At 36.5% G+C, this 14,678-nt stretch overlaps 1 protein-coding gene across 1 annotated transcript; it reads left to right on the top strand.

Annotated features, from left to right (window-relative positions):
* The first annotated feature begins 12,349 nt into the window (after nucleotides 1-12,349).
* On the top strand, nucleotides 12,350-14,473 carry LOC115710295 (protein NUCLEAR FUSION DEFECTIVE 4-like). Its single transcript, XM_061111724.1, has one exon. The coding sequence runs from the start codon at nucleotides 12,516-12,518 to the stop codon at nucleotides 14,334-14,336; it is 1,821 nt and encodes a 606-aa protein (XP_060967707.1). The 5' UTR covers nucleotides 12,350-12,515; the 3' UTR covers nucleotides 14,337-14,473.
* The last annotated feature ends 205 nt before the right edge of the window (nucleotides 14,474-14,678 follow it).

Raw genomic sequence — 14,678 nt, 5'->3', positions numbered from 1 at the left:
TGTTGGCTATAGCTCCAATGTTATCACAAAGCAGGACTAGAGGCTTTTCCATTCCAGGAACTACACCAAGACTGGTGAAGAACTTCCTAAGCTAGACAACCTCTTTAGCTGCTTCAGTCGCAGCTATGTATTCTGCCTCCATGGTAGAATCCAAAATCGCAGTTTGTTTAGCACTTCTCCAAACCACTACTCCACCCCCAAGAGTAAACACCATCCCAGATGTAGATTTCCTGTCTTCAAGACATCCCTGGAAATCTGAGTCTGTATAGCCTAAGGGATTTAAAGCACCACCCTTGTAGACTATATACATAATCTCTTGTACTCTTTAAGTATTTCAAAATATACTTAACAACATTCCAATGTACCCGTACTGGATTTGACTGATACTTGCTCACGATTCCAACTGCATAGCAGATGTCAGGTCTAGTGCATAGCATAGCATACATTAGACTTCCAACTGTAGAAGCGTAAGGAATTTTTGCCATGTCTTCTATCTCTTGAGGATCAGTAGGACACTGTTCCTTAGATAGACGGATACCATGTCTAGAGGGCATATTTGCCCCATTGGTATTGGTCATGGAAAATCTCTCTAGAACTTTGTCAATGTAAGCTGTTTGAGAGAGAGCAAGGGATCTGTTCTTCCGGTTTCTGATAATCTGAATACCGAGAACATAGGCTGCCTCACCCAAGTCTTTCATGTCGAATTGAGTGTCAAGCCATTCCTTGATGTGAGTCATTTTCTTGACATTGTTGCCAATGATCAAAATGTCATCAACATAAAGGACCAAGAATACTACTACTTGGTTTTCCTTGAGTTGGTAAACACAAGGTTCATCTTCATTCTGATGAAAGCAGTAGGTTTTGATGATCTCATCAAACCTTTTATTCCATGAACGAGAAGCTTGCTTAAGTCCATATATGGACCTATTTAATTTGCAAACTTTATTCTCCTGCCCAGGAAGAACATAACCTTCTGGTTGCTCCATATAGATGGTTTCTTCAAGAAGCCCATTAAGAAAGGCTGTCTTAACATCCATTCGCCAAATTTCATAATCTAAAGCGGCAGCTATGGAGAGAAGAATTTGGATGGATTTGAGCATGGCAACCGGACTAAAAGTTTCCTCATAGTCCACACCTTCTCTTTGGGTATAACCCTTGGCGACCAGTCTAGCTTTGAAAGTTTCGACTTCGCCTCCAGCACCTCTTTTCTTCTTGTAGACCCATTTACATCCAATTGGACGAAAATCATCAGGTGGTTCTACATATTCCCAGACTTTGTTCTTTTTTATGGAATCCATTTCTGAATCCATGCCGGCTGACCATCACTTCCGTTGCGGACTTGCCATTGCCGTTTATAGGTTAATGGGTCATCATCAATACCGTCACCAACGACCATATTGATTTCACCATCCAAGTCATAACGAGATGGTTTTGTAGAAACCCTCCCACTACGACGAGGAGCAGTGACCTTCTGAACAGGAGCTTTGGTAGTAGTTTTCTCAGTTGCTACAACTGAGGGAGTGGGATGTTCCTCTTCTTGAGTAGAAGAGGATGGTACATTTGAAGGAACAGTATCTGTGAGCATTTCCTCTAATACAATTTCACTTTTCGGTTTGTTGTCTTTCATATAGTTATCTTCAAGGAAAGTAGCATTTGTAGAAACAAACACTTTGTTATCCTTGTGACTATAGAATAGTCCACCCCTAGTCTCTTTAGAATTTTCGACAAACATGCAAACTTCAGTTCGCGATTCCAATTTTCCTTCTTTCTTTCTCAAGACGTGAGCAGGGCACCCCTAAATCCTATAATGGCGTAAACTAGGTGCACAACCATTCCATAGTTAGACGGGTGTCTTAGGGACTGCTTTAGATGGTACAACATTTAAAATGTCGTTTGCCATTTGAATAGCATATCCCCAGAAGGACGTAGACAGAGTTGAATAACTCAGCATAGACCTAACCATTTCCAAGAGAGTACGATTTCTTCTTTCTGCAACTCCATTCTGCTGTGGAGTGCTTGGGGCAGTATATGGGATTCAATTCCAAGTTCAGTTAAATGATCTTTGAACTGCATATCCATATATTCTCCACCCCTATCAGTTCGCAAGATCTTTAATGTTTTACCTAATTGGTTTTGAGCCAAAGCATGAAATTCCTGAAACTTTTCAAACGTTTCAGATTTCTTTTGCATTAGGTAAAGAAAACTATATCTAGAGAAATCGTTAATGAAAGTGACGAAATACTCATAACCTCCTCTGGCTTTTACATTCAGCGGTCCGCAAACATCTGAATGCACTAACCCTAGGGGTTGTTTGGCACGCTCTCCCTTCGCAGAGAAAGAACGTTCGGTCATTTTTCCTTCTAGGCAAGACTCGCAAACTGGCAGTTCTCCTAAGACGACATTTTTCAATGGACCGTCTTTGGTTAGCCTATTGAGTCTATCAAAGCCTATATGACCTAAACGTAAATGCCATAGATAAGTTTGATCATCATTATCAATCTCTTTTCTCTTAAGGCTTCTAGGTTTAGCTACATTGAAAAGTTCAGTATTTAGTGAGATTTGAGTATCAGGTCTTAAAACATAAAGCCCTTGTTCCATGTTTGCAACACATATATGAAATCCATTACGAGAAATTGAACAATTTGAACTCGAAAAATTCAATATATAAAATTTTGTTTGTAAACATGAAACGCTAATCAAGTTTCTACTAAAATTAGGAATATATAAAACATTCTCTAAAAGTAAAAACTTCTTAGAATTAAACTTGATTCGGGCTGTTCCTCTTGCTTTAACTGATACCAACTCGCCATTTCCAACCTTAAGCTTTAACTCATCTGGGTGAAGATTCTCCCAAGTTTCAAGCAGCTGCAATGAAGAACATACATGGTTAGTAGATCCAGAATCAACAATCCATGTGGATTTGTCGTTCTCTAAAACACATGATTCAAATACAAAAGCATCACCTTCGTTTGAATTGTCTAGAAGCCTGGGACATTGTTCTTCTTTATGTCCCTTTCCATTACAATTCGCACATAGAACATGATGTCTGATAATTGTACTTGAAGAAGCAGCTTTGTTAGAGCCCTCATGCTTAATCTTCTTCCTCTGATTAAAGTTTGCAATACCAGGAGGTCCCATTGCAATCAGATTCCTCTCATGGGCCCTTAACTCAGTCTCGAGTTTGTCCATGTCGGAGGAGTGAGGATTGTTCAATAAGTAATATAGAACAAAACTATCATACTCCTGAGGAAGACTATTAAGTATGAGTCTTACCCATTGTTCCCTTGATAAATCAATTCCTAGTAGATTTGCCTTTTGGAATTTCAGATTCATCAACAATAGGTGCGAGTTAATGCAACTACCATGATGCATTTTCACACTATTGAGTTCTTTTGCAAAGATACTAACTAGGAGTGGATCGGGATGAGGGTTATTCATATTGGCACTACAATATATCAATAAACAGAAGTAAGGTTTTGGTTCTATAAATTCATACACAGGTTCAGAAAACAAATAATCACATATGTTATAAAAATACTAAATCTAACATAGTTTATTTTCCAAGGTTTTCAATGAACTGATACAGTGTCCCGTTTAGGCGAGAGTCAAAGCATCATCCATTGAATAGAGTTGTCAATTCATCTAAAATGTTAAACATTCTAGCAACCTTTTATTCGATCAAGATTGGAATTCAGCGTTGTCCCGTTTAGGCGAGAGTCAAGGCAATTCTATCTTATGAGCTTCTACCATTGTTTCGCAGTCTTGTAAGTCTTATACAGTCGCCACCATTAGGGTGGTCATAAACCATATAAAAAACTTATAAGAATACTTATCTTTCGAGATTAAACGACGCTAACTTGCTAATGAACGTTCCTCCATTAGGGAGGATTACTCACTAAAACAATAGCTTTGTAAAACTAACAATGGAGATCGAATTTCTCTTGATTAAAGTTTATTATTTAAAAAAAATATGTATTTTGTTTAATCATTTATATTCCATATCTCAATAATGAAATATTACAAATTAAAGTAAAAACTTTAATTAAATTTCAAAAATGGAATAATTTTGAAAAATATCTTATTTAAGTTGTTTAAAAAAATCTAAATACCCAACTTTAACTATTAAATAACTATAATTAATTATTAAATAATATTGTCATTTATTATATTTTTTAATTAGACTAACCAAAGTCTCTTAATTTATAAATATACCCTATAAACTCTTTCTTTACAGTTTCGCCCTTGCTTAGTGAAAATTCATAAAGTAGACATAGTCTAACTTTAGAATTATAATTGATTAATTAAAATCAATTAACTGAGTCTTACAAGTACGGGGACCATGGGCCTATATAACCGAGCTTCCAATAATTCGAACCGAATTTACCAAGTAAATTCCCTAACTTATTAATTCCTTATTGAATCCACACTTAGAACTTGGAATTGCACTCTCAGTCATATAGAACGCTCTATATGTTCCACGATATAGATACGCTATTAGTTATCCATTGTTATGATCCTAATTTGATCAATGACCCTCTAATAGATGATCTACGTTGAATAGGAACTAAATTACCGTTACACCTTCAATGTATTTTATCCTTAAAACACTTAGCTCCGTATAAATGATATTTCAGCGAAGTGAAATGAGATCTCCACCATTTATCTCTGTTTAGCCAAGCTTGAAGGATATCATTGTTTCAATTTTAAATTCCTGTAGAAGTTATAGACTCCATATTTATGTTAGCGCTCCCACTCAATTATACTATCATGTTCCCAAAATGTACGTATCACCCTGACCCAAAAGTAGGCTTAACTAACAAATCAAAGAACATGTATAATACTCTTGAGATCGAACCTAATCATATCAGGATTAAGATGATTTGATCTAGGATCAACAGGTGATATTGAATTGAATAGATATTACGGTAAATTTTAATAAATCTAATCAAAGTTCAATATCGGTCCCTTCCGATGTATACTCCATACATCCGATACTGGTAAACTTTGCCAATGCCCTGGAAATGACAGAACACTTATCCAAGGTGTAAGAATACCTATCGCTGATTATATCATGCCAGTCTAAATCCAGTGAACTAACAAATCAAGAAATAAACTTTCGAACATATAATTAAGATTATATTCCACTGTGCTGACAACACTATAATCATTAACAAATTCATATGTTCTGGACTTAAATAGATTTCATACATTATTTATTTATAATCATGAAATAAATCATGTGAACCATGCAACATAAAATGTTATTTCTGATCTTTATTAATAAGTAAATTTTATTATATTTAAATGGATTTTATTTAGGGCACAAAACCCAACAGAGTGTAGATTGGAGAGACATCACTCAACTGTTGAAATCTCGAACAGAATGGCTGCAAATCTCACTATTGGGGGACCAAGATTTGGATTTAATCCAAATTCAAAGACTCCACACACACCTGCAAGAAGTAATTTCAGTGATGGCTGGCGCAGTTACAACAAAAATTCTTTCAAATAATCATCCCCCACTACATCAAAACCCATCTGCCAAGTCTGTTTCAAAATTGGCCATACAACAGCCATATGCCATTACAAGTTCGATAAAGCTTTTGTTCCACCCACAAAGAACCCATTTGGAAATGGAACTGGATATCTCAAAAATGGTGCCCCACCTAAAGCCTTCTTTGCTGAAGAAGACTCACCAGATCACATGGATCTTCAAGTGTACTCCTCCAATACAGTACCTGATTTTGGAGAAGATTCATACTGGTATGCTGACACGGGAGCGAACAATCATGTGGCATTCAGCATGGAACACTTGGACAATGTAACCCCTATACTGGTAAAGAAACTCTCATTGTTGGAGATGGTAAGAAACTACTCATTTCTCATATAGGCAATTCAACTATCTCATCTAATCAAAATACCCCAATTCATCTAAAATCTGTTTTAAATGTTCCTTCAATTACCGAAAATCTCATTAGTGTCTTTAAACTAACCCATGACAATGATGTATTTCTTGAATTTCACAAATATTGTTGTTTTGTTAAGGACAAGGAATCGGAGAAAGTATTGCTCAAAGGGATAGTTAAGAATGGCCTCTATGTTCTTGGTGAATCTTCTTCCTCTTCCTCCACCATTCAATGTCATCTAGCCACTATTTCCAAGTCTGCCAATACTCAACAATGTAGCTGCACTAATGATTCAACTCAAAAGTGTTGTTGCATTCATGATTTCAATTCTAGCACTAGCACATATCAATGTAATCAAAGCACTAAGATGCAAAATAGTCCTACTTATAATTCCACTATCAACAATAAAGATGATTTGTCTTTTACTTCTACTCCTCAAGCCTTTTATTCTACTGTTGACACTGATATCAATCTCTGGCATATAAAACTTGGACATCCATCACCACAAACACTCAAGCAAATTCTCTCCTCTTTAGCTATTCCATGTTCTTTAAAGAATCTAAAATTTTGTGATGCTTGTCAAAAAGGAAAGAGTCATAAACTACCCTTTCCTTTATCTTCAACTCGTGCCTCAAAACCTCTTGAATTACTACATACAGATGTGTGGGGTCCTTCACATACACCCTCACTTGATGGTTTTCGATACTATGTCCATTTTATTGATGATTATAGTCGTTTTACTTGCATTTTTCCCATTACACTAAAATCTCAGTCATATGATGTATTTCTTAAGTTTAAATGCCTTGTTGAGAAACAGTTTTCTTTACCTATTAAAGTTGTCCAATCTGACTGGGGAGGAGAATATAGAGTGTTAGAACCATTTTTGCAGGCACAAGGAATTCAGTTCATTCATCCATGTCCACACACATATGAGCAAAATGGTAGGGCCGAATGGAAGCATCGTCACATAACTGAAACAGGATTAACATTACTTGCACAAGCAGGACTAGATTAATCTTTTTGGTGGCGTGCCTTTCAATGTGGGGTTTGTACCATAAACAAATTGCCAACAAATATTCTAAATCACATCAGCCCTTACCAATGCCTTTTTGTTCATACACTAGATTACAAGTCCTTAAAACCATTTGGCTGCATTTGTTATCTATACTTGAGACCATACAACACACATAAAATGAGCTTCAGATCTCAACCATATCATTTTCTGGACCATTCGCCAAATCACAAAGGATATATATGTCAAAATCTTCAAGGAAGAATCTATATTGCCGGACATGTTATCTTCAATGAGCCACAATAAACTTTTCCACCTACGGTATCACACCAGCAACAACAGCAGCCGAACACAGCTCCTGCTCTTCCCACTGCTCAATTTTTTTACTGAAGCAGCCCCAGCTATGGCACCTGAAACTGCTCCTGTGGTGTTACCTGCCATTCCCACATCCTCCTTGTCGAATGCACCAACTGAATCTACTACTCATATTGATACTTCAGCAGAATCTACATCAATTTCTACAAATACTGAACCTGTACCTGTTGTACCAAGGACTCACCCCATGATCACTAGATCACAAAGAGGGATTTTTAAACCAAAGGCATATATGGCAACAAGACACCCTCTCCCTGAATCTCTTTTGCCTACTGAACCATTAACTCTTAAAGCTGCCCTCAAGGATCCTAGGTGGAATGCCTCAATGAATGATGAAATCTTTATGCTGAAAAAGTTACATACTTAGAGTTTAGTTCTAAAAACTTCTGATATGCAGATTCTTACTAATAAATGGGTTGATAGGGTTAAACTAAAGGCTGACGGCACTCTAGACAAATGCAAATCTCGTCTAGTAGCTAAAGGTTTTCTTCAAACACTGGCATCATTTATGAATACACCTTTAGTCCCGTTGTCAAACCGGCTACTGTACATGCTGTTCTTATACTTGCTGTCTCTTTTGAATGGTCTGTCAAACAATTAGATATCAGCAACGCCTTCTTAAATGGCACCCTAAATGAAGATGTCAATATGCAACAACCTCCGGGCTTTGTTGATCCTCACAAACCAACTCATGTGTGCAAACTACATAAGGCCATATACGGACTCAAACAAGCTCCACGTGCATGGAACGATAAACTCAAACAAACACTTTTCTCATGGGGTTTTCAGCAAGCAAAATTTGATGCTTCTCTCTTCATCTTTGGTCAGGGACCTACAATAATCTATCTCTTAGTATATGTTGACGACTTCTTAATCATAGGTCCCAACTCCACACTTATTACCAAGCTTATATGTGATCTGAATTCTAACTTTTCTCTAAAAGACATGGGGGACATACACTACTTTCTTGGTATTGAAGTACACAGAAATAAAGTAGGGATGTACCTCTCTCAAACTAAGTATATAACTGATCTCTTGGTCAAATTACACCTCGATGGTGCCAAGCCATGCTCAAGTCCTACAAGTTCTACTTCAAAATTGTCCTTAACAAATGGTGCCCCTATGGATGATGTGCATCTCTACCGAAGCACAGTAGGTGCCCTTCAGTACCTCACCCTTACTCGTCCTGAAGTTGCTTTTATGATCAACAAACTCAACCATTTTTTCCACGCACCTACTACACTTCACTGGGAGGCTACTAAGCGTTTACTTTGATACCTCAAAGGCACCATCTCGAAGGGACTACTTATCAAACCTGCTCTCAATTTGTCTCTCCATGGCTACTCTGACGCTGACTGGGCAGTTGCCCTGATGATCGTCGTTCAACTGGGGGCTATGCTATATTTCTTGGTGATAACTTGGTCTCATGGTCTGCCAAAAAGCAAGCAGTTGTTGCCCGTTCCAGCACTGAAAGTGAGTTTCGGGCTCTAGCAAATGTTGCCTCAGAGATTCGATGGCTATGCTCCCTGCTGCAAGAGCTTCAAATACCACTTACATCATCTCCTATTTTGTGGGTCGATAATCAAAGTGCGGCTGCCCTTGCAGCCAACCCAATTTTTCATGCCTGATGCAAGCATATTGAGATCGTTATGCACTTTGTCAGAGATCAAATATTGGCCAGTGAATTATTTGTCTGTTATGTTCCTTCGGTGGATCAAACTGCTGACATTCTCACCAAGCCGCTGCCTACTGACAGATTCAACTATCTCAAATCCAAACTCAATGTTGTTTCCACCCCATTTCGTTTGAGGGGGGCTGATAACATTAGTTAAACTTAGTTAGTTAAACCTGTCAGCGATTAGTTAATATTCTGTTTTGTAACAAACTTGTTGAATTCTCTCTGTATTGTTTTAGTTCCACCCTGTACTCTGTCTGTATAAATAAAGGGCTTGATCTCTTGTAAGGTCAAGATTTCATTTGCTAAAATTCTCAGTGTTGTTCTCATAGAACTCTCTGTTTTTATCTCAGTAAGTTTTCACTTGGCATGGAGCTGCTAAGAGCTCAAGAGAAGTACTTTGGTAATCCTTTTCTTCTTTAATGCTAAGAGGAGGAAGGATTACTATTTTTTAAAGCATAAAGTGCTCAGTAGACTGGAAGGGTGGAAATCTAAGTGTCTCTCCCAAGTGGGTTGAAGTACTCTTGTGGGGTCTATTTTATAAAACATCCCGACTTACTTTATGTCGACTACCAAAATCCCTTCTACCCTTTGTGACAAGCTTGACCGGTTATTTGCTAAATTTTGGTGGGTTGGAAATATGAAAAAAAAAAAGAGATATTGAGCACTTAAGAGTTGGGGTAAGAGCTGTCAACCAAAATGCTGTGGCGGTTTGGATATGAGAAGATTTAAAGACATGAATACAACTTTTCAAGCTAACCTTTTTTGGTTGATCCTGCAACAAAAGGATAAACTGTGGGTTAAGGCTTTACTGGATAAATATTGCTCAAAGATGGATCTTTGGCAGGTTGAAAAGAAAAATTCTGATTCTAGAGTTTGGAAGAGTCTTTTAAAGACTCGGGATGTTTGTGTGCTGGATTTATCATTGCAAATGGCAAGATCGACCTATGGACCCTCCCCTAGATTCTATGGAAATCTTATGAAGAGATTAAGGAGGGGTACAAATACAATTAGATTCATGCTTTTAGAAAGGTGATAGATCTTTTTGTGAAAGCCTTTGTAAGAGGGTCAGGATATTCTTTTTTGGAAAGCTTTAAAATTCGGGTTGTTCTTGGCCAAAAGTGCCTACTGGGTGGATCAAGCGAAGAGATTTCACTAGCATAGTCCTGGCTAGAGAAACCTTTGGAAACAAAACTTACACTCTAAACAGTTATTCCATCTTTGGAAAATTTTGGCGAACTGTCTCCCAACTCGAGCCGGGCTTGGTTTCGTTGATCATGAAGATCGTTATTTTGTCTTTTGCAGTGTTGAAGTGGAAACTACTCTCCATCTCTTTGGGAAATGTCAGCTAGTTCACGATATTTGGTTTATGAGCAAATGGGGAGTGCGTTTGGACGAGTGCTGCTAGAATTTGGCGGGTGGTTGTTTGACTTTAAAGACCAGGACATTAGACTCTTTGGTGCTTGTATCTATGAAACTATCTGGAAAGAGGAATGGCATTTTTTATGAATGAAAGAATTTTGACTTTCTTGCCATTTATGATGATTGCTGAGGAAGAGTTTCTGAATTGGACAAGTTTCTTTGTACCAATGGATCGACAGATAACCTTGACTCCTCCTTTGCTGGTGTAGATGACTTGTTTGTTGTTGCAGATGGTCTTGTAAAAGATTGCGATCTGATTTACTTGAAAAATTACTCGATCATTCAAGTGGACTCATCATTTAAGAGATCGTCTACTGGTGTGGCCGTAGTCTAGAAAAGATGCCAAGACTTGGAGAAGCTGTCATTGCTGTGGAGTTTACTGAGGTTAAAATCATTAATGGTTTTAAAAAAGTGGTTCAATTCGTTTTGAGTGGGGTTCTTTTCTATTTTTTATGGACTGTATTAACTGTTTTAAGGACTTTGAGTTTGTGATAGTGGTATCTATTCTTAGGTTCTCGAATCTTGTGGTTAACTTTCTCGCCCGTTGGGCTCGAGAGGAGAAGCTTATGTCTCCTAGATGTTTAAGAGAAGTGGCCCCTGTCAATATTTACTTATTTTTGGCTTTAGAATAAAGTTTGGTTTCTAAAAGGAAAAAAAAATCAAAGATCTGTCCCTTAAATAGAAAAGAAAAACCAATAAATCAATAAAAGAAATCATGGAAGAATATATATCGAGTTTAATTTGGGATGGATCATGGATAATAATCATATGTCTTATTCTGATATCTTTATCCGGATAAAACATATAATAACACACCCTCCTAAGGTATTCAGTATCCATATATTCTATAATTATTATATTATTTTGAAGAAATCTTGTGAATGATTTCCTCAAATTCCCTATTACCATATATGATGTATCCTTATTCTAAATTGAGATATTTTTTTTTTTTTTGAGAAATGAAATTGAGATACTTCAACATATGCGGCAAGGCAATATTATATGTAATGTATCATATATGGCAACAAAGTAATCTCATCCAAGTTAAAATGACCGAAATAGTGCAGAGATAGAGGTATTGACTGTCAATTTTAATAGAGTATACATACTCGTCCAATTTCGGAGCCATACGTACTCTGTAAAAAGTTTTAGCAATAAATAATAATAATAACCATAATGATTAATGAGAATAATAATAACATTAACTTTTAATAAATGACCCCCAAAATGAATCTGTACGTCTTTTCTTCCTTCTTGTACAGAATAGTCAAGAAAAAACAATTAGGAGTTCTACTTATAACTCCACAAAATAATAAGTACACACTATATTAAAAAAAATTAAATAATTTTAAAAATTACTTTTAATATTTTTGTAAAAAAATTTGTCCCATTATTTTTTATTTATTTTAATACTTATTTTGATTTTATTTTTATATATATTTTTTTAAATATTTATAATTTTTTTCATAGAATTTTATATAACTTTTTATTTTTTTTATCATAATATTTAAAATATATTCTATTTTTATTTGATATATGTACATTTTTTAAGAATGTGAATTTTAAAAAAAAAAATTAAACTACTAATTAAAGATACATATTTTATATAAAATAAAATTCCTAACATAAAGTGCTTTATAAAGATTTTAAGGTACAAATAAAAGATGTTAAATAAAATCAAAATTTCCCTTATGACCAAATATATATATATGAAAAAAGGAAAAGCCATTGCATCAAATCAAGACATTCCATATTTCAAAAAAAAAAAAAAACAAATAATAATATAAAAAAATATTCTTATAGTTTTCATGGATTTGCAGCACAAAAATGTTATGGACAACAAAGCGTGGATTAATGCCTTAACAAATAGTGAATTATTACTTTCAACAAATAATAAAAATAATAAAATCATGAATAACAATAATAAAAATAAGAGAACAAGTCCCCTCAACGAGATATACACAATCGAAAATCAAACACAACAAAGCAGCAGGAGCCCACCCACTCTTTTTCTCTATTTCCTAATATCCTCACCCTTCATTTCTATATGATTCAAACAATCAATCTGAACTTTTCCTTAAAATCTATATATAGCTAACTCATTTCTTAGATCAAGCTTACTAAAATGGTGGAGGCATCAGGTGGTTTAAGTGTTAGCCATGGCTGTAGGAGTACTTATCAGCTTCGTAGCTTGGGGTCCCAAGTACTCTTCGGCCGATGGTTTATGTTCTTGGCTTCAACCCTGGTCATGTCAGTTGCAGGTGCCACCTACATGTTCGGACTTTTCTCTTCAGATATCAAAATATTACTAGGCTACGACCAAACGACACTTAATCTCGTAGGCTTCTTTAAGGAGTTAGGTGCCAACATCGGTGTAGTTTCAGGGCTACTCAACGAGGTCATGCCGCCAAGTGTGGTCCTCTCCGTCGGAGTAGTCATGAACTTCTTCGGCTACTTCATGATTTGGCTCGCCATAACCGGCAGAATACCGAAACCCCAAGTGTGGCACATGTGTCTCTACATTTGTATTGGAGCTAACTCCCAGACGTTTGCAAATACAGGAGCTTTGATCCCTTCTGTCAGCAATTTCCCCGAAAACAGAGGATGTGTTTTGGGGTTGTTGAAAGGCTATGTTGGCCTTAGCGGAGCTATCATAACACAACTCTACCATGCTTTGTATGGTGATAATACTAAAGCTCTTATCTTACTAATTGCTTGGCTTCCTGCTGCTGTTAACTTCGTTTTTCTTAGAATCATTCGGATAATTAAGATGCCTCGACAACCGAATGAGATCAGAATATTCTATAATCTTCTTTATGTTTCTCTTGGTCTTGCTGGGTTTCTCATGGTTTTGATTATTATACAGAACAAGCTTAAGTTTACTAGAGTTCAGTACGTGGGAACATCTCCAATTATTGTTCTTCTCTTGGTTTTTTTACCTCTGGCCATTGTTATAAGAGAAGAGTACCGTATTTGGAAAGCCAAAACTACTCTGCCTATGCAAGATGTGATCATACCTCAAAATAATCAAGGTTCGGTTCAATTACTTGATGTCCACTCTAGTAGTGAAGGTGTTAGTGAAGAAACTTCACAAGAAGAAGGCTCAAGTTGGTGTGGAAACATTTTCAACCCGCCGGAGAGAGGTGAGGACTACACCATTTTACAAGCTCTTTTCAGTGTAGACATGTTAATCTTGTTCATTGCTACAATCTGTGGTGCTGGTGGGACTTTGACACTGATCGACAACTTGGGTCAGATAGGAAAATCTATGGGATATCCAACTCACAGCACTGCAACTTTCATCTCACTCGTAAGTATCTGGGGCTATCTTGGAAGAGTTGCTTCTGGCTTTGCTTCTGAAATATTTCTGACTACGTACAGGTTCCCACGTCCCTTAATGCTCACTTTGGTTCTTCTTTTTGCTTGTGTTGGCCATACCTTGATAGCCTTGGCAGTCCCTTACTCTTTGTATTTCGCTTCTGTGATTATTGGATTTTGTTTTGGTGCTCAGTGGCCTTTGATATTTGCAATTATATCAGAGATTTTTGGGCTCAAACACTATGCTACTTTGTACAATTTAGGTGGTTTGGCAAGCCCAGTTGGGGCTTATATCCTCAACGTGTTGGTAGCTGGTCGATTATATGACAAAGAAGCTTTGAAACAATTAGAGGCCAAAGGTCTAAAAAGGGAAAAAGATCAAGATTTGACTTGTGATGGTGTTCAGTGTTATAGAATGGCTTTTTTCATAATCAGTGCAGCTGCCTTTTGTGGCAGCATGGTGTCATTTTTTTTGGTTATTAGAACAAGAAAATTCTACCGAGGTGATATCTATAAGAAATTCAAAGTAGGCACCACGAGTACTAGTACTGCTGATGATCATCAATCTGATATGGTTAAGAAGAAACCTGCAAATGGTGTACTGAATTCTTCAAGTTCTTCCACATAAATTCATGAGTGAGTTGGTGGTTACTAAACTCAATTGTTATAGTTAATTAAATCTGTAATGATCTCTCCTATATGATGATATTTATACCTTCTTTCTTCCTGCCTATGTTTTATTTATTCGTTTTTGTTATATTCTATTGTCACTTGTCTATATATTTTGTCCAGTAACTCTTCAGCAGCCTAAATGCAACTGGGCCATGTCGTGAAAGATAGCACATTCAGTAGTTCTAGTCAAACAAGTTCTATATTCATAATGAGCTTGATTTGATTGCTTTGACACTATCAAGGTATCACAATTCTTCACTTCATTAAGGTCTCACAATTCTTCACAGTTTTATTATGA

The sequence above is a fragment of the Cannabis sativa genome, chromosome 3 (assembly GCF_029168945.1).
Source record: "Cannabis sativa cultivar Pink pepper isolate KNU-18-1 chromosome 3, ASM2916894v1, whole genome shotgun sequence".
Lineage (NCBI taxonomy): Eukaryota > Viridiplantae > Streptophyta > Magnoliopsida > Rosales > Cannabaceae > Cannabis > Cannabis sativa.
This window is presented reverse-complemented; position numbering and strand designations above follow the sequence as displayed.

Excerpts from the sequence above, each read along its gene's own strand:
- LOC115710295 (XM_061111724.1), top strand. The coding sequence starts at position 12,516 with ATGGTGGAGGCATCAGGTGGTTTAAGTGTTAGCCATGGCTGTAGGAGT.